This window comes from Molothrus ater, chromosome 2 (assembly GCF_012460135.2).
Source record: "Molothrus ater isolate BHLD 08-10-18 breed brown headed cowbird chromosome 2, BPBGC_Mater_1.1, whole genome shotgun sequence".
NCBI classification, from domain to species: Eukaryota; Metazoa; Chordata; class Aves; order Passeriformes; family Icteridae; genus Molothrus; species Molothrus ater.
In genome coordinates, this window is record NC_050479.2 from 89,176,021 (window position 1) to 89,198,322 (window position 22,302).

Below are 22,302 nucleotides of genomic sequence, written 5' to 3' on the forward strand. Positions count from 1 at the left end.
CATTGCTTGAGACTGCATGCTCTGGTCCTGTCTCTAGTTGCCTGGGAGAATGCGTATCTCTGGGGTAGGTACATCTGCAGGTACCGGCAGACAGGAAGCCTCGAGGTGCTGGGAAGGCACCAAAGTCCCTGCGGGCTCCCCGCACACAGGCCGGCGGTGGCACTGACCGCGCCGGGCATATACAGCCCTGGAGGGGTCCTGCGGCCCCGCGGGCGGAGCGTGTGGGATGGGCACGGCAGGACGGGGCAGGGAAGCCAGCGGGGCGCTCAGCTCAGCCCCGAGGTCGGGGGCGGTCGGCGATGGGAGGGCGGTGCCCGGAGCCTGTGCCCGGGGCCGGTGCCAGCGCGCAGGAGGGCGGGAGGTGCGCGGAGGCCGCGCGGTGCCAGGGATCGGCCCCGTGCCCCGTGCCGGAGCGGGGGCTGGGCTGGTGCGGGCCCCGCGCCCTCGGGCAGGGCAGGCGGGGGGCGGCGGCGGAGCCCCGCGGGTGCGGGTGCGGGGCGGGCGGCCGCGAGTATTATGGGATGCCGGGCTGGACGGTGGCTCCCGGCGACTATTATGGGATGCCTGCCTGGGCGCGAGGCGGGGGGGGAGGTGGGGAGGTGTGACTATTATGGGATGTGCGCGCTCTGGGTGTGACTATTATGGGATGTTGGGGGGGGGGGGTCCTCACAGTGCGCCCTTCCCCCCCCCCCCACCGCGCTCTCCCCGCGGGAGGGGGACGTGCCTATTATGGGATGGCAGCCCCGGGAGGCGCGGGGGGGCGCCCTGCCCCGGCGCGCGGGGTCCCGCGCGGGGCGGGGGGACAGTATTATGGGATGTTTCTTGGTGGGGGTCAGTATTATGGGATGCCGGAGCGAAGGGGTGCGAGCGTGGGGGAGTATTATGGGATGTTTCTCGGGGTGAAGGTGCGGGCGGAGGGGGGGGGGGGGGTAGTATTATGGGATGTTACCGGCGGGAGGGGTGGTTATTATTATGGGATGCCGGGCCGGGCAGTGAGTGGGAAGTTCTGAGGGGAGGGTGAGTATTATGGGATGTCGGTGGGGGGGGGAAGGGGGTGTGTGTTTGCCGGGGAGACGGGGGCGGGGCCTGTTGCCGGGGTCCTGGGGCATATTATGGGATGTAGGCGGGAGGGGGCGGGGCCTAGCCGGGTTTTTTTCCCCTTTAAGAGGCGGTGCCGCGGCCGGAGCCATTTTCCCTTCAGCGGCGGCAGCGGCGAGAGAGGAGCCGGGGTCCGGAGCCGGGTGAGGAGCCGGGAGGGAACGAGGGCGGGCAAGGCCATCATCTGACGTCTCCTGGGGCGCCCGGGCCAGCAGAGGCGTCTCTCCGCCGGACGCCCCGTCGGCTCTGGCCGCAGCTCCTGCGGGGACGCGCCGTCCCTGTGCCCGGGCGGCCGCAGGACGGGTCCGGCCCCTCCTCCCCCGCCCCGCAACCGCCTCGCCGGTGCCCGCAGCCCAGGCCTGCGCCGGCCCCCGGGGAACGGCGGCCCCTCGCCGCACGCCCGCCGGACTTCCCCGGCCCCGCCCCACGCCCCCGCCCGGGAGACGGTGCCCCCCGCCCCCGCCCTGCGCCGCGCAGCCCCGCTCCGGGCGGGGGCGGCGGAGCGGGGCCGCCGAGCCCGCCCGGCCTTTTGTGTGCGGCCGGCGGCCGGGCAGGGGCTGGGCCAGCGCTGCAGTGCCAGCCCGGGGCGGGCTGGGGCTGCTGGCCAGGGCGCCGCGCTGACAGCCGCCCCGCTGGCCCCGGGGCTCCCTTGGAAGCCCGGCTGCCTTGCTTGCCCCGCTGCCTTCTCCCGGCACAAGGCAGAAATAACCGAGGGCGCCTGGCTGCAGAGGACGGGAGAATTTTCCTTTAGGACAGCTGTTTTGGCTTCCTCGCCAGCGATGAGTTGCTGACTCAGTTTAATATCTAGTGTCTCCAAAGCCTGCTTTATCACAACTCTAAAGTGATCCTTGCTGCCTGCCAGTGGTTCTATTATCCATAGGCTCCAAAGCCAGTAAAGTTGCTGTCTAAGCTTTCTCACAGATCCTCTTAGTAGCACTATCGCTTGGGAGAACGGAGTTCAGGTTTGCTGTAACTTTGTGTTTTTCTTTTCAATGAAGTACTGGCCAGACTGGCAAGAAGACGACAGATAACCTGTGTAAGCCCAGGCCTCCCCCAGTGTGGAGGACATGGCTTCGGGCATTGGATCTCCATCACCATGCTCAGGGGGCAGTGATGATGATGAGATGGAGATCCTGTTGAACAACGCTATCCCCCAGCATCCAGGTATGGGGAGCCTGCAGGGCATGCATGTGGAGTGGGGATAATGTTGGTTTCAAGCTGAATATGTGAAGTGCATGATGTGTTGGGGAATGTTTTTGGTTTTGGGTTTTTTTTTTTGCTGCAAGTCACAGGTATGCTTTTGATATCAGAGTCCCAGGGTTACTTTGAAGTGAGAGGCTCGAGGCTTTGTGTCAGGTGGAGCTGACTTTGTTCCAAGCCATTGCAGGTTGTCAGGGCCTGTGCTTGGAGGAGGTGTAGCGGGTGGGGGCAGAGCGGCCAATTCTGACAGGGTACCGAAATGCTTGTGAATTTCAATTTTCATGAATGGGGAGGGGGAAGAGGAAGTAGTATGTGAAAGGGCAGGTTGCCTGGCTTGCTTTCATCTGGGAGCTAAGGCCGGCTGACGTCCAGAAAAAACTGCCCTGGGCTGTTGCGTGACCCACTTTCCTTCATCACCACACCCAATTATTGAGGATTCTTACTCTGTGCTGCTTGCTCACCTTTGCTTTTCTTTAGTCCTTACATCTTGCTTTTTCCCTTGTATTTGCATCCTCATCGTCAATGTGAGGCTTACGTTAGAGCCCTGGGATTTCTTCTGGTTTGCTTTTTTTTTTTTGTTGCTTCTGCTGCTGTTGATGACCTGCTCTGTGGACATGCATCTGAATTCTTCACTTCCTTGTGAAAAAGGAGTGATGTATGTAGTCAGTTGTAGCACAAGTGTGGGATTTCCTATTAACTCATGCTGGAGTGTTGTGTCATATATGAGAAATGTAACTGGAGGAGGGAAGATGGTGTTGTGGAGTTTTGGATTTTTGTTTGTTTGGCATTTTTTTCTTAAGCCTCATCTCTGGAGTTTTCTGGCACCTCTGAGATCTTGGGCAGTATGGGACTATCAGTAATGAAAATCTGTTTGCAAAAAACCTGGTAAAATCACTGCAAAATTGAGAGGTTTAGGTGATACCTTGGAAAGGGTAGGTCATTAGAGGCTCTGAATCAGAACTTGGTGGAGAAGATGCCTGATCCTTGAAGGACCTGGTGTTGCAGCACCATGGGAGCCAAGAGACATCCATTGGCTGGGAATATGGCTGGGGCCAGGCATGGCACTCCAGGTTCTGAGACGTCTATCTGTGCTGTTTCAACCACGGCTGCAGTAGCTCCTCTGACCTGTGGCTTCCTCCATCCTGCCCAGCTCGGGTGGTCAGGAGGCCATTTTCCCTTGGAGGGAGAAGGAGTGACTCCGGCTGTGTGCAGTGGGCGGGGCGGCAGGGAGGGCGGGTGGCCGCGCTGCTCCCGCAGCCTGCCACAAAGAGAAGGAAGGGCTGTCTGGCTGCCTCTGCCCCCTCGGGCCAAGGGCAGCCAGGAATGGGGGCACACAGATGGAAGTGTGCACTAGTGCTGGGGAACTGGCGTGTGTTCTGGCCCGGCAGGCAGCTTGCTGGCTGCTGGGGCTGGGGGAAGGTTCTGTCTAATCTGGATCAGAATAGAGTTGCTGAGTAACAACTTTCCTATGGAGGAGGAAAAGTAGTGGCTTACTGGCCTGTATTTTGCATGCAGCTGTAGGATGTTCTGTACTGCTGAAAAGGCTAGATGTTTTTTTTTTTTCCTGGAGTTCCATGGACTGAAACAGTATCCTACTCAGGTTCTCAAATGAATTCAGTTTTGCCCCTTTTAGATGTGGCCATCTGTTTTATGCTCTTTCCTCTTCTTGTTGGATTATGGCAAACTCCTTGTCCCCAAGTTCTGACTGCAGTTCTGCTTGGAGAAGCAAGATTGTGGTGGTGTTGGGAGGGGGATAAACCATGTTGGTGGTACCTTAGGATACAGTTTTTGAGTATCTGTTGTGAACAGTAAGAGTTGTAACCACCTCTGCTTGTAAGTACGTAGCAAGAAGCAGACAAGTTGATCTCTGTGAAGGGGGGCTATACTGCACTGCGCAGAAGGGGGTTGAATGAGACATGTCACTTCTTCACATCCAGAACCTGAAGAAGAGCCAGAAGAAGAGCTTCTGTCAGAGGCTGACACTCCCAAAATCAAGAAGAAGAAGAAGCCCAAGAAACTGAAGGAACCCAAAGTTCCCAAGCTCAGCAAGCGTCAGAAGAAGGAGGTAAGAAAAAGGATGCCTAAGGTCACACTCTAAAATATGGATGTAGAAGGTGAGGGTGCTTATTGTTGTTGTTGGCTGATAGCAGCAATCTTTTGAATGAATCTTGTGGAGCTTGGGGAGATAACAGTGTTTAGTGTTTATCCAGGGTATTTTCTCATGCCTGATCTCTCCCTCCCTCCCCAGCTGGGGGACAGCTCTGGTGAGGGGAATGAGTTTGTGGAGGAAGAAGAAGAGGTTCTGCGCTCTGACAGCGAGGGCAGTGATTATACCCCTGGGAAGAAGAAAAAGAAGAAATTAGGACCCAAGAAGGAAAAGAAAAACAAAGCCAAGCGCAAGGAGGAGGAGGAAGAGGAGGAAGAAGATGATGATTCAAAGGTAACAAGTTACCCTGCTGCCTGCTTGCTTCTCATTCCCCATGTAGTATCTGATTTGGGGGATCACTGTGCTCTCCCTTAGTGATTGTACAGGGAGTTGGGACTGTGTAGTCTCTTCTTCCACTAGACCTCTTGACTTCACCTTTTTCCCACCTTGCATTCTTCCCTCTTTACTACTTTAAGCACACATGGAATTTATATTGAATCCAAATACTTTTCCCATTTCCACTGATGTGCTGTTGCATGCAGCTGTGTCCTATGGTAGTGATAAATGGATGTGGGGGGAAAAAAATTCCCTGGGTCGTCTGTGGAATGTGGAAGATGTGTGGAAGCTCTGCTCAGAGTTGCCATGCTTCTCTTTTCATAGGAGCCAAAGTCCTCTGCTCAGCTCCTGGAAGACTGGGGCATGGAGGATATTGATCACATCTTCACAGAGGAGGATTACCGCACACTCACCAACTACAAAGCTTTCAGCCAGTTTGTCAGGTGAGCTGCAAGCCTATACTTAAAAAAACTTGGGAACAAAAAAATAGATGGGACAAAAACTAGATCCCTTGATTTTGGAGCCTTAGTGCACACTAGTGTAGTACCTAGAGTGAAAACTGAAGCAACAGTATAATAATTGATTGCTAGCTTTTTTGCTTTCAGTCATCAGGATGGTGCAAGTCCCCTTTCTTCCCTGATATGCTAAATTCCATTTTTTTGCACCCAAACATTTCCATCTTTCACATAGTGAAGGATGAAAGTGGGGAGATTCATTGGCTGTTGAGATCAGAGATTAGAAAGGAATGTAGTTGAGATAAAGGTGCTGATGGGGGTGGTAGTGGGGAGGAATAATCTGCATTTCAGGGTGGTTCAGTAACCTTTCCTTCATTCCTTAACTGTGCACAGGCCACTTATCGCAGCCAAGAACCCTAAAATAGCAGTGTCGAAGATGATGATGGTCCTGGGAGCCAAATGGAGGGAGTTTAGCACCAACAACCCCTTCAAGGGAAGTTCAGGTGCATCTGTGGCAGCTGCTGCAGCTGCAGCTGTTGCAGTAGTCGAGAGTATGGTGACTAACGTGGATGCTGTCCTGCCTCAGCCCCCCGTAGATGTGCCCCTCAGGAAAGCCAAGACAAAGGAGGGCAAAGGTGAGATGAGAGTCTGCAGGAGGATAAAATGTGACTGGTGTCAAGGCCATAGCCCTTCTGACTCTGCCTCCTGTGTTCCCAGGGCCCAATGCCCGGCGGAAGCCAAAGGCCAGTCCTCGTATTCCTGATATCAAGAAACCTAAAACAAAGAAGGTGGCACCACTGAAAATCAAACTGGGCGGATTTGGTTCCAAGCGTAAAAGATCATCAGTAAGTGATGCTCCTTTCTTGACCTTGAGGAGGAGGTCATGATGTGATAGGGATCCTGGGGGTGTGTCTGACTGCTGCTCCCCAGCATGTGTGTCTGAGTAACAAAGCTTTTCTCTTACCTGCCTCAGAGTGAAGATGATGATCTGGATGTGGAGTCAGACTTTGATGATGCCAGCATCAACAGCTACTCTGTGTCAGATGGTTCTACAAGCCGTAGTAGCCGCAGTCGCAAAAAACTCAAGGCTGGGAAGAAGAAAAAGAAAGGTAAAGATACTTGCCACCAGTTGGAGACAACCACAGCTAAGTGTGTAGGAAGATTAGGGGGATATCTCTGTGGAGTTCTGATGTTTAACAGTGTACTTGAGGGAGAATTGATTGTGAAGGAAGAACGTGATATTATTTTGAATAAGGAAAAGGTCTTCAGAAGTTCTTCCAGGAGTTCTTTGTTAGGGAAACAGATGCAGTACTGAGTTTTCCTGGCCTTAACTATACCTTTTATTTCATGGGTGAAAGGGGGCACAAAGGGACTTGTTTTGCTCCTGTATCCAGGTCTTCCTTCTCGCTCTGTTTATTTATATGGAGTAGGAGTTTTGTATTCTGGGTCTCTAGATGGCTGTGTAGGCTTTTGGGAGAAAACTCTCCCTGGCTGTAGGAAACCTGTACCTGTGGCTTGTATTGTGGTAACTCCTCATCACCCTCTGCAGGTGAAGATGACTCCACAGTGGCTGTGGATGGCTATGAGACTGATCACCAGGACTACTGTGAGGTGTGCCAGCAGGGAGGAGAAATTATATTGTGTGATACCTGCCCTCGTGCCTACCACATGGTTTGCCTGGACCCGGACATGGAGAAAGCTCCAGAGGGCAAGTGGAGCTGCCCACACTGTGTGAGTATTGGATTCCCCAAATGGTGCAAGAGATCATATATGAGGGGGATGTCAAGTGGCTTGGGGTTGTTTTTGTGGTAATGAAATAATCACTTTGTTGTTCTGATTTCCCTCTCCCATAGGAAAAAGAGGGCATTCAGTGGGAAGCAAAGGAGGATAACTCTGAAGGTGAGGAAATCCTGGAGGATGTAGTGGGGGATGCTGAGGAAGAGGATGACCACCACATGGAGTTCTGTAGAGTCTGCAAGGATGGAGGAGAGCTGCTGTGCTGTGATGCCTGTCCTTCATCCTATCACATCCACTGTCTGAATCCCCCGCTGCCTGAGATTCCTAATGGAGAATGGCTGTGTCCTCGCTGCACTGTGAGTTTCTGCTAGTACCATTGTCCTATTGCTACAAGAGGTGATTGATCTAATCCCTTTGGATCATCATGTTTCTGTGGAAATACATGGTCCTTTGAAGACTGTCTCCTCACATGCTTTTGTCATAAAGCTTAAAGGCCTGACTTTTTGTAGCTGTATTGTGCTTTGATTGCTTGATTGCTTTCTCCAGACAGTGGGAAGAACGAGGCTACAGCCTTTGGGTCTCAAGAGATTTGTCCACATGCAGGGTAGTTGGGCAGTTTTTGGTCCAGCATGCCATGGATCACTTTTTTGGGCTCCTCTATGTGTGTAGAGGCAGAAGATCAAGTGCAAGCAAATTCAGTGCTTTAAGTAATTTAAACTGATGCTGAGACAAACTGGTTTTGCACTGTTGTAAGTTTGTAATGCTAAGACCTTTCTTAGTACATGGTTAGGAGAAATACTATGCTTCTCCAGAAATTTCTTGAAATAGGTAGTATACATGATGCTGATTGCTTACAGAAGGTGATGAACAAAAAAAAAACCTGCATATGTTGGGCCCTTAGTTCTACAGCAGAATTTTTTTTGCATGGACTTTCAATGAAGTTGTAGTTGGACAGACTACTGGGCTCGTCAAGCCTAGCAAATTCTATCTGTGTAGTGAAACCATAAAAGTGACTGTTTCTGCTCTTCAGTGCTTCCATATTAGAAGCACATACAGTGTGATGCATCAAGCTCTCTTTAACTTCCCAGTGCCCAGCTTTGAAAGGAAAGGTGCAGAAGATCTTGATCTGGAAATGGGGTCAGCCCCCAGTGGGCCCTGCACCACCACGTCCACCCGACGCAGACCCTAATGCTCCACCACCAAAGCCTCTGGAGGGTCGGCCTGAAAGGCAGTTCTTTGTCAAATGGCAGGGCATGTCCTACTGGCACTGCTCCTGGGTGTCAGAGTTGCAGGTGAGTGGAGGAACCTACCATGGCATAAGGGTGGGCAATTGAGGCTGAAACACCTAGTGACTGCTTGTGTCCTGACTGCAGCTGGAGTTGCACTGCCAGGTCATGTTTCGTAACTACCAACGCAAAAATGATATGGATGAGCCGCCCTCAGGAGACTTTGGAGGGGAAGAAGAGAAAAGCCGAAAGAGAAAAAACAAGGACCCCAAATACGCTGAGATGGAAGAGCGTTTCTATCGATATGGGATCAAGCCAGAGTGGATGATGATCCACAGGATCCTTAATCATAGGTAGGGGGTGTAACAAAGAGGATTTTCAACAAAGACCTTAAGCAGGGCTAAGGGAGAGGGGATGAGCTAAACCGCAGTATGACTGGGAGAAACAGTGGGAGTTCTTTGTTGGTATAACAGACATTGTTGTTCTGTTTTTCCTGCTTCATTAAGAGGTCTTCCTTTCCATTTGAGTGGATTGGGGGAATCCTGCCATCTCACTGTGCTTGAGACTTACTGGTTTCTTCTGCAGTGTCGATAAGAAGGGTAATGTCACTATTTGATTAAATGGAGAGACCTACCCTATGACCAGGCATCCTGGGAAAGTGAAGATGTGGATATTCAAGATTATGACCTCTACAAGCAAGCCTACTGGAATCACAGGTAGGAGAAGTATCTGGAGGTTGTTTTCCTTTCCCTTCCCTCAAGACAAAATACTTCAGTATGTCAGCCTCTGTCACTGGCTGGATTAATAGATGAAAATGGGCAAGAAGCGTCTCCTTGTTGGTGACTCCTTATGCCTTTGGGCAGGGACCTTCTTCCTCTCTACCATGAAGGTTCCAGCCCTGTTCTCTTGAGCCTTTTTGAGTTGGGTGATTGCCCTCCTGTCCTCTGCAATAATTTTTGCTCCATCTGTTAATAAAAAACCATTAAACTACGTGTCCTTGGGACTGTGTCTGCATAGGGAGCTGATGCGAGGTGAAGAGGGCAGGCCTGGTAAGAAGTTAAAGAAAGTGAAGATGCGGAAACTGGAAAGACCCCCGGAGACTCCCACAGTAGATGTGAGTTATGCTTTTTGCTTTGGAGCCATCTGATAGAGCTGCTTATTTTGAGGTGCCTGCAGAAAAATAGGAAACTGAAGAGTGACCAGCGTATGGTTTGGAGCTCCCTCATAGCCCAAAGAATAAGTGGCATTAGGGAGCCTTCAGACCAAGGTCCCCTGTGTCCGTTGGGTCAGACTCCCTAGCTCTTGATGAAAGGGTTTTACCAAAAAAAAAGGCTTCTTGTTGGATGCCTTTGGCCATTTGGAAATTGGCTTTGATGGTTGTCATCTGTGGAGCCTCATTTGTACTAGTGAATATAAGGGTGGCTAAGAAGAAGGACTCTTGTTAGTTATCTGAGTGAGTGAAAGGATTCCAACTCTTCCTTCTTTCCACTATAGCCAACAGTGAAATATGACCGGCAACCGGAGTACCTCGATGTAACAGGGGGGACCTTGCATCCCTACCAGCTGGAAGGGCTGAATTGGCTGCGCTTCTCTTGGGCCCAGGGCACAGATACAATCTTGGCTGATGAGATGGGTCTGGGGAAGACTGTGCAGACAGCAGTGTTCCTGTATTCCTTATACAAAGAGGTGAGAGCTGGGAGGTCACTGCCCAGGGACAGTCTGCCTGTATTAGTGATTGCAGTCATCTAATGCTCTTACTGACTATTTGTAGGGCCACTCCAAGGGTCCCTTCTTGGTGAGTGCACCACTGTCCACAATCATCAACTGGGAACGAGAATTTGAGATGTGGGCCCCAGATATGTATGTAGTGACCTACGTTGGGGACAAGGACAGCCGGGCCATCATCCGTGAGAATGAGTTCACTTTTGAGGATAATGCCATACGTGGAGGCAAAAAAGCATCCAGAATGAAGGTAACAGAACTCTGCTTTAATACAAGCCTGAATTGAGATGCATTCAACTGACTTTGAGCAGCTGAGATTCAGATACTCTGCTGTCCCTGAGAGCTGATTATGCTTGTAGTTTCCAAGGGGAAATAACTCCAAATCGATGACAAGTGGACATTCAGACTCTTGCTATAGACTGTTTAAATACTCCTGCTAGTCTGAACTGATTTAGTACTGGAGAAAGACAGTTGACTAAGGTAATACTGATCCTAGGCAAGTCCCTCTGTCTTCCCTACTTAACCTGTGAAGTTGTGCTTCTTTAGTTCTACAGATCTAAGTTGATGTCAGAATTGCCACTCTGTGTAAAACACAAATACACAAAACAAGTATGAACCTTTTCATCCTGAGGAATTGGCTGACAGGCTGTACCCAGACATGTGAGAAATTGCATTTTGTGCCCAGACAGGAAGACTCTGACCTAGGTGGCTACTTCTTGTAGAACTGAAGTCTTCCTGGTAAAACCAAGATGGCAGCTAAAGCATTTTCAGTGGCAGAGGCAGATACTCATTTCCTTCCTTTGAAATGGAACAGCCTTAAGTATTAATAGTAATTTAATGCTTCATGGTACACTATTTATCTTTAGAAGTCTTAGCTTTCTGGTGAGCCACTCTTCTCCAAATCTCAATTCTCTAACATGCCTTTACTCACTACTTACTTCTTAAACATCTTTGTTAGAGTATTTGGCATCTGTCCAAAAATAGCAAGTACTGAGGGGGTTAAGGAGACTTACATGTGTTGAGAGCAATAGGGAATTAAAAGGCTAAAATGGTTTGGGCAGCATTTTGAGTCTTGTGACAGGAGACTGTGAGTATGAAAGTTTATGTGCTGTTGACCACAGCTTATCAGGATGACTTTATGGAGGAGCACTGCATCCTCTATCCCATTACATGTTCATTCTTTTCCTTTGCAGAAGGAGGCTGCTGTCAAGTTCCATGTGCTTCTGACTTCCTATGAATTGATCACAATTGATATGGCCATACTAGGCTCTATTGACTGGGCCTGTCTCATCGTGGATGAAGCTCACAGACTGAAGAACAACCAGTCTAAGGTACAGAGAAGCATAGGTGGCTCATGGGCATGGCATATGTTGCAGGGGAGAGAGACAGCTCTTAGTCATTTGTTCAGTAGTAAATTTGATGTGTTAATAAAAAGAAAAATCAACAGCCTGGATTTGGAGATCAATCATCATTGGCAACAGCTTTACTTATATAGATCACTGGTTAAAACAGCTTTCTTTCCAGGTGAATGGGCAATTGGTCTAGACTGAAAAACAGAAAAACCTGGATGTGGTTGTTGCTTTGAAATACAAAATGATTTCTCTGAAAGCATCACACACCTGCACCACCTCTATTCTGTACAGGTTTACCATGCTGAGCATAAAACATGCTCCATGAGCAGAATTACCCTGCTTCCAGAGTAGGCTTGCTCTCTGTGTTTATCTGGCTTTGTAGCAGAACTAATTAGGTGTTGCAGAAACTGAAGGTGGGCAGAGGTGTTTAAAAATGCCTGGGTAGGTGCTGAAAGCCATATAGCTGCTTTAATATGAGCCTGCACCTTAACTAAGCTTGTTTGAATTGAGTGGACTTGACTGTACTTTCTTAATCCGGCCCCTCCCTAGGTGGGCCTTGTGCCTTAATTCTGGTATTGATTTGTCTGTCTTCAGCTGGATTCCAGTGCTCTGTATGCCAAAACCAATTATTATTGGAAAGCTGGGTTTAGAGGTTCCTGGAGACTGTAAGAGAAAATTGCTGCTTGATTTCTTTTTTTTTGTTTGTTTTGTTTAAATGGCTTTAGTGTTTTGGATCTTGGCATGAGGTATCTTCCTGAGACATCACAGCTGTGCATGCAGTTCAGTTTCTAGATCTTGTTTTGTTGTAGGCACTAAGACTGGATGCCATTCTGTGCTTAGCATTGAAACCACTGGAAGTAGGAATGAATGCTTACTATTAATATTCATTAATTGAAAGAGGATGTAAAGGCTCAAGGTCACACTATGACACTATGCAGAACCATTAAATCTTTTTCTACAGCAGTTTCCTGTCCTATAAGAACAGCTTATAGGTGTTTGGCTGCAAGATAGATTAGGTCAGGTGCTTCTTGACAAATTTGGGTCATCTCCTAAAGTTTTGCAGATATAATTAGTAACTTCCACATTTGATTCCAAAATAAAAATATTTTAACTATAACTACATAGAAAGATAAGTCCCTGTGGAGGCCACTAGAAGTACTGTTCTGGTGCAATAACCAAAACACAAGTGATTTGGTTTTTGTTTACCATTTAGTACAGCTGCTTTCATTAAGTTTGACCTTGTGTCATGCTAAGTGTATGATAAGCAAAGAAATGGCCAAACTGATAAATTACTGCTTTACTGTTAATTTGTGCAGGTGAACATGATACACTTGTGCTTTTCAGTGCAGTACTTTTAACTGCTCACTACATCTGTCTGGAATTACTTCATTTTTGTGAAAGCCAGTGCAAATTACCTTTAGAACACATTGGCAAACCCTTAGCTGTTTTTCTCCTCTGCTTGTTCAGGGCTCTGGAGCACTGCCAGGAGTGATATGAATAGGAAGAGTGACTTAGTTATTTCTAGAATTCTCAAGGCAGAGTAGTTGTAGGAATGTGGAACGCTAATTTAGCAAGAAAAAATACATAGTACAGCAGTCTAGAAAGGATTTGTGGTCTGAAAGAGATTGTGACTTGTAAGAGCAAAGGAAAACCTACTTGCACCTGATGGCTCAGAGGATTTGCTGCAGTCATGGTTTAGCTATGCAGAACAATGATCCAAATAAGATCAGTCTAGTAACCCTGGCTGGAATGTGAACTACTTGAAAGTCTTGTCCAAACAGCTGATGTGATCTAAATTGAACCCTAGATTGGTGTCAACTTTCTAGAATTATTTTTTTTTTGTAAGTCTATGACTTAATAAGCCTTTGGTGTATTTGTGTGTGAGTTTTGGTTTATTTTCCCACTTTCTTCCCTGCTTTGTCCTTTCCAGTTCTTCCGTGTGCTGAATGGTTACTCCCTCCAGCACAAGCTGCTGCTTACGGGAACTCCCCTGCAGAACAACCTGGAGGAACTGTTCCACCTGCTGAACTTCCTGACGCCCGAGAGATTCCAGTATGTCTTGCCGTGCCAGTCAGCCTGCCTGTCTTGTCACTCCTTTCCCCTCGCTTGCTCTTTTGCTCTTTTTCCTTTGTGCTGTTTGCTGAGTGTCTGTTTCCCTGCAGTAATTTGGAGGGCTTCCTAGAAGAGTTTGCGGATATTGCCAAGGAAGATCAGATCAAGAAGCTGCACGACATGCTGGGCCCGCATATGCTGAGGCGTCTCAAGGCTGATGTTTTCAAGAATATGCCATCTAAGACTGAACTCATTGTCAGAGTGGAGCTGAGTCCCATGCAGAAGTGAGTGTGAGGGTGAAGAGAGCCCTTGCTGTTGAACTGCTGTTTCTCTGCTCTGCCGTTTAAAAGAGGATGCTGAAGCAGCCTTATCCTTACTCTTCAGGGTTTTCTGCATAGTGGCTGCCACTAGAGCAGGAAGGACTAATCCTGAGCTCTGGTGTAAGGGATAAAGAGATAGTGAGTGCCACTGGCAGAGCCTAGGTATTATTGCCAGAAGCTGTGCAGAGTTTAGTAAGAGAAGAGTAGGTTAGTCATTCTCATGACAACTGGCTGAGTTGTTTTATTTTCTTTTTTGTTTTCAGGAAATACTATAAATACATTTTGACAAGAAACTTTGAGGCACTGAATGCACGGGGTGGTGGTAACCAAGTCTCATTGCTCAATGTTGTTATGGATCTGAAGAAGTGCTGTAACCACCCGTATCTCTTTCCTGTGGCTGCTATGGTATGTCCAGTCACTTATTCTGTATAAGCAAATTCCCTGCTGGCTGTTACCAGGAAGCCAGTTAGCTCCCTAGGTGAGGCATGGAGGGGTTCCCATTTCTCTCCTTTTGCTTTTATGTGTTTTTTTTCATCCTGTCTTTATTTAGACCCAGCATGCTGGAAGGCTATTTCTTTTCTAGCACGTTTATGTGATAGGTAGGAGCTATCTTTTGATTTGATTCATGTGCGGTTGTGAAGACTGTAAGAGTAGGGACTAAGTAAGAAAAGAGAAGAGTATGTAGGAGTCAAATGGCAAGAGAACAGGGACAGGGTAGCACTGATGTTTCGTACAGGCAGTGGTTGTGCCAAGGTCAGTGGAGCCAGCATCAGCTGGGGACTAAGGCAAAGTTACATCCCTTCAGGCTGTTTGTGTGCTTTGCACCTTATTCCCTCTTTCTCTTTTTCTTTTTAGGAAGCTCCAAAAATGCCAAATGGCATGTATGATGGTAGTGCACTTATTCGAGCCTCTGGAAAGCTGTTGCTGCTCCAGAAGATGTTAAAGAACCTGAAGGAAGGAGGTCACAGGGTGCTCATATTCTCTCAGGTATATGGAAAAAAACCTTTAGGCCTAGAATACTTTTTCTGAGAAAGAAGTCTGTTGATCTAGTATCCACTTGGCCCGCCCTCACTCTTCTGTGGTGGTGCTTTTCCAATATGCAGATGACTAAAATGTTGGACCTTCTAGAAGATTTTTTGGAACACGAAGGGTACAAATACGAGCGGATTGATGGAGGAATCACAGGGAACATGCGTCAGGAGGCTATTGATCGCTTCAATGGTATACAGTCACCTACTTTTTCTGTAAAATGAAAGCTTGCCTTGTATGTGCTTAATACTCATGGGATTGTTGTGCCCCAAGTCTTCTATTGCTTTCTGGAATCTTAAATTAGTAGCAATTCCCTGTCAGGTGATGTGGGTCAATTAAAAATTCTTCTTTGAGTACTGCACATTCTCTTGATTACTTTTATTCTCTTTTTTTTTTTAATCTAAGCTCCTGGAGCTCAGCAGTTCTGCTTTCTGCTTTCAACTCGAGCTGGGGGTCTTGGTATTAACTTGGCCACAGCAGATACTGTGATTATCTACGATTCAGACTGGAACCCCCACAATGATATCCAGGTGAGTCTGAATGGGATCACTCATTATGGAGTAATCCTGAGGAAGAGGAGACACTAAGTCATCAGAGTGAAGTAGTGTGAGACTTCCCCTCTAAAATACGTGAAATTAGAGCAGTGAGGATGGGTAGAGATGGGAAGTGAAACAGTGGAGCAATCTTCTAGGGCACAGCCTTCACTAAAGCTAAGAGCGAACGTGAGGGCAGGTGGGAGGCTTGTGGAGGTAGGTGGGGTATGTCAGACCTGCTGCTTGTGCATCTCTAGATTGTTCTGAGCACGTCTCTTTTCTAGGCCTTCAGCCGTGCACACAGAATTGGACAGAACAAGAAAGTGATGATATACCGCTTTGTGACGAGGGCCTCAGTGGAGGAGCGTATCACTCAGGTGGCCAAGAAGAAAATGATGCTAACTCACCTGGTAGTGAGACCAGGATTGGGCTCCAAGACAGGCTCCATGTCCAAGCAGGAGCTTGATGACATTCTCAAATTTGGCACTGAAGAACTCTTCAAGGATGAAGCAACTGAGGGGGGTGAGTGCCTGGGAGTAGAAGTGAAGGGGGTGGGGAGATCTGACCCCTTATTTAGTGAGAGACTGTAGACACAGTGCTGATTATAACTCTACAGAGAGGGTCTAGAGTGGCATTCCCTTTCATAGTCCATTGAGATCCATACAGCAATGGTCCCTGTACTCTTCCTTCAGGGGATAACAAAGAAGGTGAGGACAGTAGTGTCATCCACTATGATGACAAAGCAATTGAGCGTCTGTTGGATCGGAACCAGGATGAAACGGAAGATACAGAACTTCAGGGCATGAATGAATATCTCAGCTCCTTCAAGGTGGCCCAGTATGTGGTTCGTGAGGAGGAGATGGGGGTGAGTATGAGGCCTAATACATTCTCCGAAGTGATGGAGGATCAATTAAGTTAATTGAGCTCTGAAGCATTTAAGGCTAAGCAGGCAGGCATATATCTGCTATGACAGGCTAGGACTTGGAGCATAGGGCCCTAAGTTGGTTACCTCTCTGGCAGGAGGAAGAGGAGGTTGAACGGGAAATTATCAAGCAGGAGGAATCGGTAGATCCTGATTACTGGGAGAAACTGCTCCGTCACCATTATGAGCAACAGCAGGAGGATCTGGCCAGGAATCTGGGCAAGGGCAAACGTATTCGCAAGCAAGTGAACTACAACGATGGCTCGCAGGAGGATAGAGGTACAAATCCACAGGAGCCTGAGGGAAAAACGGGTGTAAGTATATGTTGCTGGGAAGTAACGGAGTAGCGTCTCAGGCTCACGTGCTGTTTTTCTTTCAGACTGGCAGGATGACCAGTCAGATAATCAGTCAGACTATTCAGTTGCTTCTGAAGAAGGAGACGAGGACTTTGATGAGAGATCTGAAGGTAAGTTCTACTGGAGACAGAGTTCCTGGGCTGCTTTGAGTGTGGGAACAGCTGGGACTTGATTTGGGTGATTTACACATTTTGTGGTGCTCTCCTGCTGGGGCAGTACTCACACAACAACGTGCTGTGCATTGTCTCTTTACTTAGCTGCATTTCTCTCTTCAGCAGCTCGTCGGCCTAGCCGCAAGGGCCTGAGAAACGACAAGGATAAGCCTCTGCCTCCCTTACTGGCCCGTGTGGGAGGGAACATCGAGGTAAGTTGTACCAGGGAAGGCATTTGCATCCCAGCTGCTCCTGTATTCCTCTTGCCATATCCGTCTGTCTGCTCCTTCATTCCAGGTGCTGGGTTTCAACGCTCGCCAGCGGAAAGCCTTCCTCAATGCTATCATGCGCTACGGAATGCCACCTCAGGATGCCTTCACCACTCAGTGGCTTGTTCGGGACCTCCGTGGCAAGTCAGAGAAAGAGTTCAAGTGAGTTTGCAGTAGGCAGGAATGGAAGACTGACAGGAGCTAGACCTGTCTGGCAAGAATGAGAATTGGGCCTTTTCTTGGAGACTACATTTCCTTAACTTATTGGTTGATTCTTTGTGGGAGAAAGAAGTATAAGCTGGGATTGTTGATAACTCTTACTTGGATCTGACTCTTCAGTCACCAAAAGTAAATGCTTTTATAGGAGTAGCATGGCTCTACAAGCATGTAGGGAATACTCTCACAGAGTCTTGTGTGGGTTTATGATTGTTTCTGGCTCAAGATTCTTGAGTAAGCTGTGTGTCCTCTATGTACTTAGTGATTCTGTTAGGAAATTCTCCCTTGAAGAAGCCTGGAGCCCCAGAACCTCTTACTATGAGTTAAGAGTCTCGGGGTAATTTTCCTTTTGTGCTGGCAGGAGTCTGACAATGCATGTCTCCAGATAATGCAATTTATGAACTAATTGCTTCTCTCTCAATCTCTGCAGGGCCTACGTCTCGCTGTTCATGCGCCATTTATGTGAACCTGGAGCTGATGGTGCTGAGACCTTTGCAGATGGGGTCCCACGGGAAGGTCTTTCTCGGCAGCACGTCCTTACTCGCATTGGGGTCATGTCACTTATACGCAAAAAGGTGAGTGCCTGGCAGAGCAGTGTGGCCTTTGCTGGCCTTACATACAACTGTAGTCACTGGGGTCTTGAGCTGGAGAGTTACCTCTTCTTTCACCGCTACTTTTGTTGTGTGCTTAGTGCTCTGCCCATACAGGTGTAAGGATGAGTTTTATATGACTCCTCCAGTGATATGTCTTTCTCTCCCTCTTGTGCAGGTGCAGGAATTTGAGCATGTGAACGGCCGCTGGAGTATGCCAGAACTGGCAGAGATAGAGGAGAACAAGAAACTGTCACAGCCCAGCTCACCCTCTCCCAAAACTCCAACTCCTTCAACACCAGGGGATACACAGCCGAACACACCAGCCCCTGTTCCTCCACCTGGTGAGGGCTCCCTCTTGTACAGCCCTGCGTCCTGACCTTAGCCTGGCTGTTCCCCTCACCAGACCTGTGGTGCTGGGGTCTGGGGGAGGACGCAGATCAACTTACTCTCATGTTAGGAGGGCTGCCAAAGACATGTGCAAGCCCTTAAAGGCAAGAGAGGACACTGGCTTTCCTTGGATGAGCTGGCATCAGTGAGAAGCCCAGCATTTGTAGTGGGCAGGAAAAGGAAGGAGGGGTCATGTTAGTTCCATTTTGATGGGCCTGATCTCTGGGAGCTAAGAAGTGGTCTTGGTAGTGGGGAAGGCCTTACTGATTTGCTTCTCTTTTGTCTCCTGTGCTGCTCTGGCATGGGGAATACACAGAAGATGGAGTAAAAGTGGAAGAAGGAGCTAGTGCTAAGGAGCAAGGAGAGCCTTCTGAACCAGAGAAGGAGCTCAGTGCCTCTGCTACTGAAACAGAGGCCCCTATGGAGGTGAGTTTTGGCTTTTTTGCCTTGTAATTGTTAATTTCTCTACTTCTGCCACCTCTTTGTTTTAGCTGAGGCAGAGATGAGTTTTGAGAGTGATGCTTTAAGATAACTCTCTGGTCCTCAGAACTGGCCTCACCGTTTTGTGTGTGTCTGCTTCTCAAATGACTGTGACTGTGTTCTGTTGTCATGCACTGCTATACTTTGTGTCTCACTGATCACTGTCCTCAGCAGAGTGCTCAGCCTGTGGAGACACCACCCCAGGAAGCAAAATCCCCAGTGAACTCCACAGAAGCAGATGAAAAAAAAGTAGAGGAAACAGAAGTGAAGGAAAGACCAGATGAACCAATGGAAGTAGAAAGCAAAGGTACAAAGCACTTAATCCTGATGAAATAGGCTGAAATGTAAAAATCAACTGGGAAGTTGCAGTATAGTATTGGGTTTAATTGGTTGAAGAATAAAACTATGGACTTGCTGTGTTCCTGTGCATCTCATGTTCCCCTTCTTTCCTGCAGCTGATGTGGAGAAAGTGGAAGACAGAGCAGCTACTGAAAATCCTCCTGACCCTCCTATAATCACTCTGGATGAGAAAGGTGAGGCATGATGACTCCCTTCTCTTCCTTAACCCTTCTTCTGCAAGGATTCATTGTGGGTCCAACTTGTTGCAGTACCTGCCATGTTTGCTTTAAAAATTTCCTATGTGTACAGATGAGAAAAAGGATGATGATAAGAGAGATGTGGTGATGCTGCAGAATGGAGAGATGCTGAAAGAGTCAGTAGATGAAAGGCACAAGAAGGCAGTAAAGCAGCGCTTCATGTTCAACATAGCAGATGGTGGTTTCACTGGTATGTGATCTTTATCTACTTGAGCTCGTTTATAAGCTCCTGCTTATGTTTGTGAAATAACTTCCACCTGTTCTGGTGTCTCTTGCCTTTGCAGAACTACACTCCCTCTGGCAGAATGAGGAGCGGGCTGCCACTGTCACCAAGAAGACCTATGAGATCTGGCATCGGCGTCATGACTACTGGCTCCTAGCTGGGATTATCAAGTATCCTTGCCATGACAGACACATTCTCCCACCTTGTACATAACTTGTCACGGGGAAAGTGACCGTTCTGGATCTGACTGGCATAGGTTAAGTGAGAGAGTGCTTTATCTTCACAAGAGTGAAAGTGATGATGGGAGGGGGAGCTTCTTCTTGCAGCATAGTTAAGACTTGGCGGGACATAGTTCTCATTCCCCTTCCTTGGCTCCTGTTTGTCCCCTCTCTGTACCCCCTTTCCCCACTCCCTCTGGAGAACAGTACTGCCTGGGCTGTGTATTCCCTTGTTTTCACTGCCTTTGTTTGCCTGAGCTCATCCCATCTCAGTCATGGCTATGCCCGTTGGCAGGATATTCAGAATGATCCACGTTACGCCATCCTCAATGAACCCTTCAAGGGTGAGATGAACAGGGGTAACTTCCTGGAAATAAAGAATAAGTTTTTGGCAAGGAGATTTAAGGTAAGGATTTCTCTTTAGTGTGATAACTGCCTGGATCTCTAAGAACAGGTTCTTGCACTTCTGGGTTTCCACCAAGAAAGTGAAAGATGTATGCAATGCCTTTTGTTTTAGGGGTAATAAAAAAGCAGCATATCTCAGGATCATGCAGTTGCTCCATGATAGGAGCTCCCTTTTTTCTGGAAGTGGTGTTGGGCAGCTTGGTTCAGTGCTCTCTATCCAAATGTTTATTGAACAACTAAGCAAGAGGCTTAAGGTTCAAGTGGCTGTTTTCATCACAGCTTCTGCTCAGTCTGCTACAACCCACTCCATGTACCTGAACAGAACTCTGGTTGCTGAAAGGCCTTCCTTCAGTCTCTACTTGATCCTCTTTAGGAGTGAACATAGCTTAGCTGTGGGAGTGATTTACAATCAGGTAAAAGCCATGTAGGTCTCAGTCTTGGGGCAAAATGTTGATTAACTATAGACTGAATTATAAGTTCTGCACTGACAGGATTCCAGCTGATTTCTCCAAATGCTTACAAGATTCTAGACTCTCTCTATAAATAGGATGGAATACTTTTCCCTTGGGTTCAAGGAGTAATCTCCATCCCATTTGCCTCATAAAGAATGGGTAAAAAGAATCAGAGCAGGAATGAAGATACTAGAGGAGTTGTAGTAGTCTATTAAACCCAATATGTGTATCTGACTTTGTTGCTTCATGAAGCTCTTACTGTTTTGGGCTACTCAGTAAAACCGGCTGGTGAAAAGAGATTCAGCTACACAATCTCCCCTTACGAGCTGGTGGGGAATTGGATCAGGAGAGACTGGGGGCACAGACAAGGCTCCCACTGAGGCAGCTGCTGAAAGACTCATTGCTGCCCCACCTTGCAGCTCCTGGAGCAAGCGCTGGTGATCGAGGAGCAGTTGCGGCGAGCTGCCTATCTGAACATGTCCGAAGACCCATCTCACCCCTCCATGGCTCTGAACACACGTTTTGCGGAGGTGGAATGCCTGGCTGAGAGCCACCAGCACCTATCCAAGGAATCAATGGCTGGGAATAAACCAGCCAATGCCGTGCTGCACAAAGGTAATGCAGTGTGTTAAACAGGGGTGGGATAGGTGTTCAGCAGTGTTGTCCCCTCTGGGGTGTCTCTTTCCCGTCCGAACAGATGTCCCTTTCTCTTGTAGTTCTGAAGCAGCTGGAGGAGCTTTTGAGTGACATGAAGGCCGATGTGACCCGTCTGCCCGCCACGATTGCCCGCATCCCCCCTGTGGCGGTGCGCCTCCAGATGTCGGAGCGCAACATCCTCAGCCGCCTGGCCAACCGCAGCAGCGAGCCCCCGCCGCCGCCCCCGCCCCAACAAGTACGTACCCGCTCTGGTCAGTACGGGAGCCACGGGGGGGAGGGGCCCTCCGAGGGCCGGGCCGGGCTCCCGTGACCAGCCCGGGAGTCTCAGCTCCTCCTCTCTCGCCCTGCAGGTGGCCCAGCAGCAGTGAGTTCCTGGCCCAGTGCTGTTGACCTTTCGGCCAAGCTGAAGTGACTCCCCTAGCCCACCCCTTCACACTCTACCCCTCTGCCTGACATTCCTGACTGGGTGCTGTTTCCCTCCATGGAAGCTGCTGCTCAGGTCTCTGGAAGGAGAAGAAACTCCTTCCTCTGCAGCCAGCCCGTTGGAGCAAGGAGTGTGTTTAGGAGAGAGGGGGATGGATGTATGATGGACTCTGTACATAGTGACTGGAGGCCCCAGCGCCATGTCTGTTACATGGAGAAACCTGGCTGCATTGCTCGTTGCCTCCGCCTGGAATTCCAGTTTTCGTTCTTAATTTTATTTTGAGTTTGTTTACTGAGACAAGTGTGCAGGCAAGACCAAGCAAAAGCCAGGACAGAGACAAAGCTACCTCCATCAAAATCCTTTTTAATACAAAAACTGACCGGACTTGTCGACTAATAAGCAGCTTGAAGACAAAAGCAAACAACAATGAAAAACCAACAAAAAACAGAGCAAAACGTTGATAAAACTGAAAAATAAAGTTTCCTTGTATTTTATTTTGTTGTCTGTAGTATCATGAGTGTACTAGGGTAAGTATGTGGTCTCAGCATTGAAAGAAGAATTAGTCATGTGTTTTTGCTGTATCAGAGCAGCTTTTCGGGTATCTTACACCTCTGAGAAGGGCAGTAGATGGCAGTGTTTAAGGCCAGGCGCCAGAAGGCCTTGAGGAACCTGGTCTCAGGAGAGGAGTGCTGTCCCTGCCTCTGGTATGGGTGTTGAGCTGGATGATCTTTAAACCTCTGTGCCCC

General features: G+C 48.6%; 1 protein-coding gene and 1 non-coding gene across 2 annotated transcripts; both read left to right on the forward strand.

Moving 5' to 3' along the window:
• Nucleotides 1-1,154: 1,154 nt before the first annotated feature.
• On the forward strand, nucleotides 1,155-22,050 carry CHD4 (chromodomain helicase DNA binding protein 4). Its single transcript, XM_036401799.1, is given in 41 exon segments — nucleotides 1,155-1,241; nucleotides 2,097-2,262; nucleotides 4,236-4,363; nucleotides 4,547-4,738; nucleotides 5,105-5,223; nucleotides 5,629-5,870; nucleotides 5,953-6,080; nucleotides 6,209-6,344; nucleotides 6,785-6,966; nucleotides 7,089-7,328; nucleotides 8,061-8,264; nucleotides 8,346-8,551; nucleotides 8,784-8,800; nucleotides 8,803-8,914; nucleotides 9,216-9,312; nucleotides 9,693-9,884; nucleotides 9,970-10,170; nucleotides 11,114-11,251; nucleotides 13,203-13,324; nucleotides 13,435-13,608; nucleotides 13,908-14,049; nucleotides 14,500-14,631; nucleotides 14,748-14,865; nucleotides 15,079-15,203; nucleotides 15,491-15,728; nucleotides 15,899-16,071; nucleotides 16,227-16,407; nucleotides 16,508-16,594; nucleotides 16,760-16,848; nucleotides 16,934-17,067; nucleotides 17,552-17,696; nucleotides 17,890-18,055; nucleotides 18,418-18,527; nucleotides 18,753-18,888; nucleotides 19,037-19,114; nucleotides 19,230-19,367; nucleotides 19,462-19,570; nucleotides 19,892-20,024; nucleotides 20,895-21,090; nucleotides 21,192-21,367; nucleotides 21,483-22,050. Coding segments are annotated over 40 exon segments (5,751 nt in total). The 5' UTR covers nucleotides 1,155-1,241; nucleotides 2,097-2,165; the 3' UTR covers nucleotides 21,501-22,050.
• Nucleotides 18,082-18,220, forward strand: LOC118693984 (small Cajal body-specific RNA 11). Its single transcript, XR_004981356.1, has one exon. It is a non-coding gene; the product is annotated as a small Cajal body-specific RNA 11 (non-coding RNA).
• Nucleotides 22,051-22,302: the final 252 nt, after the last annotated feature.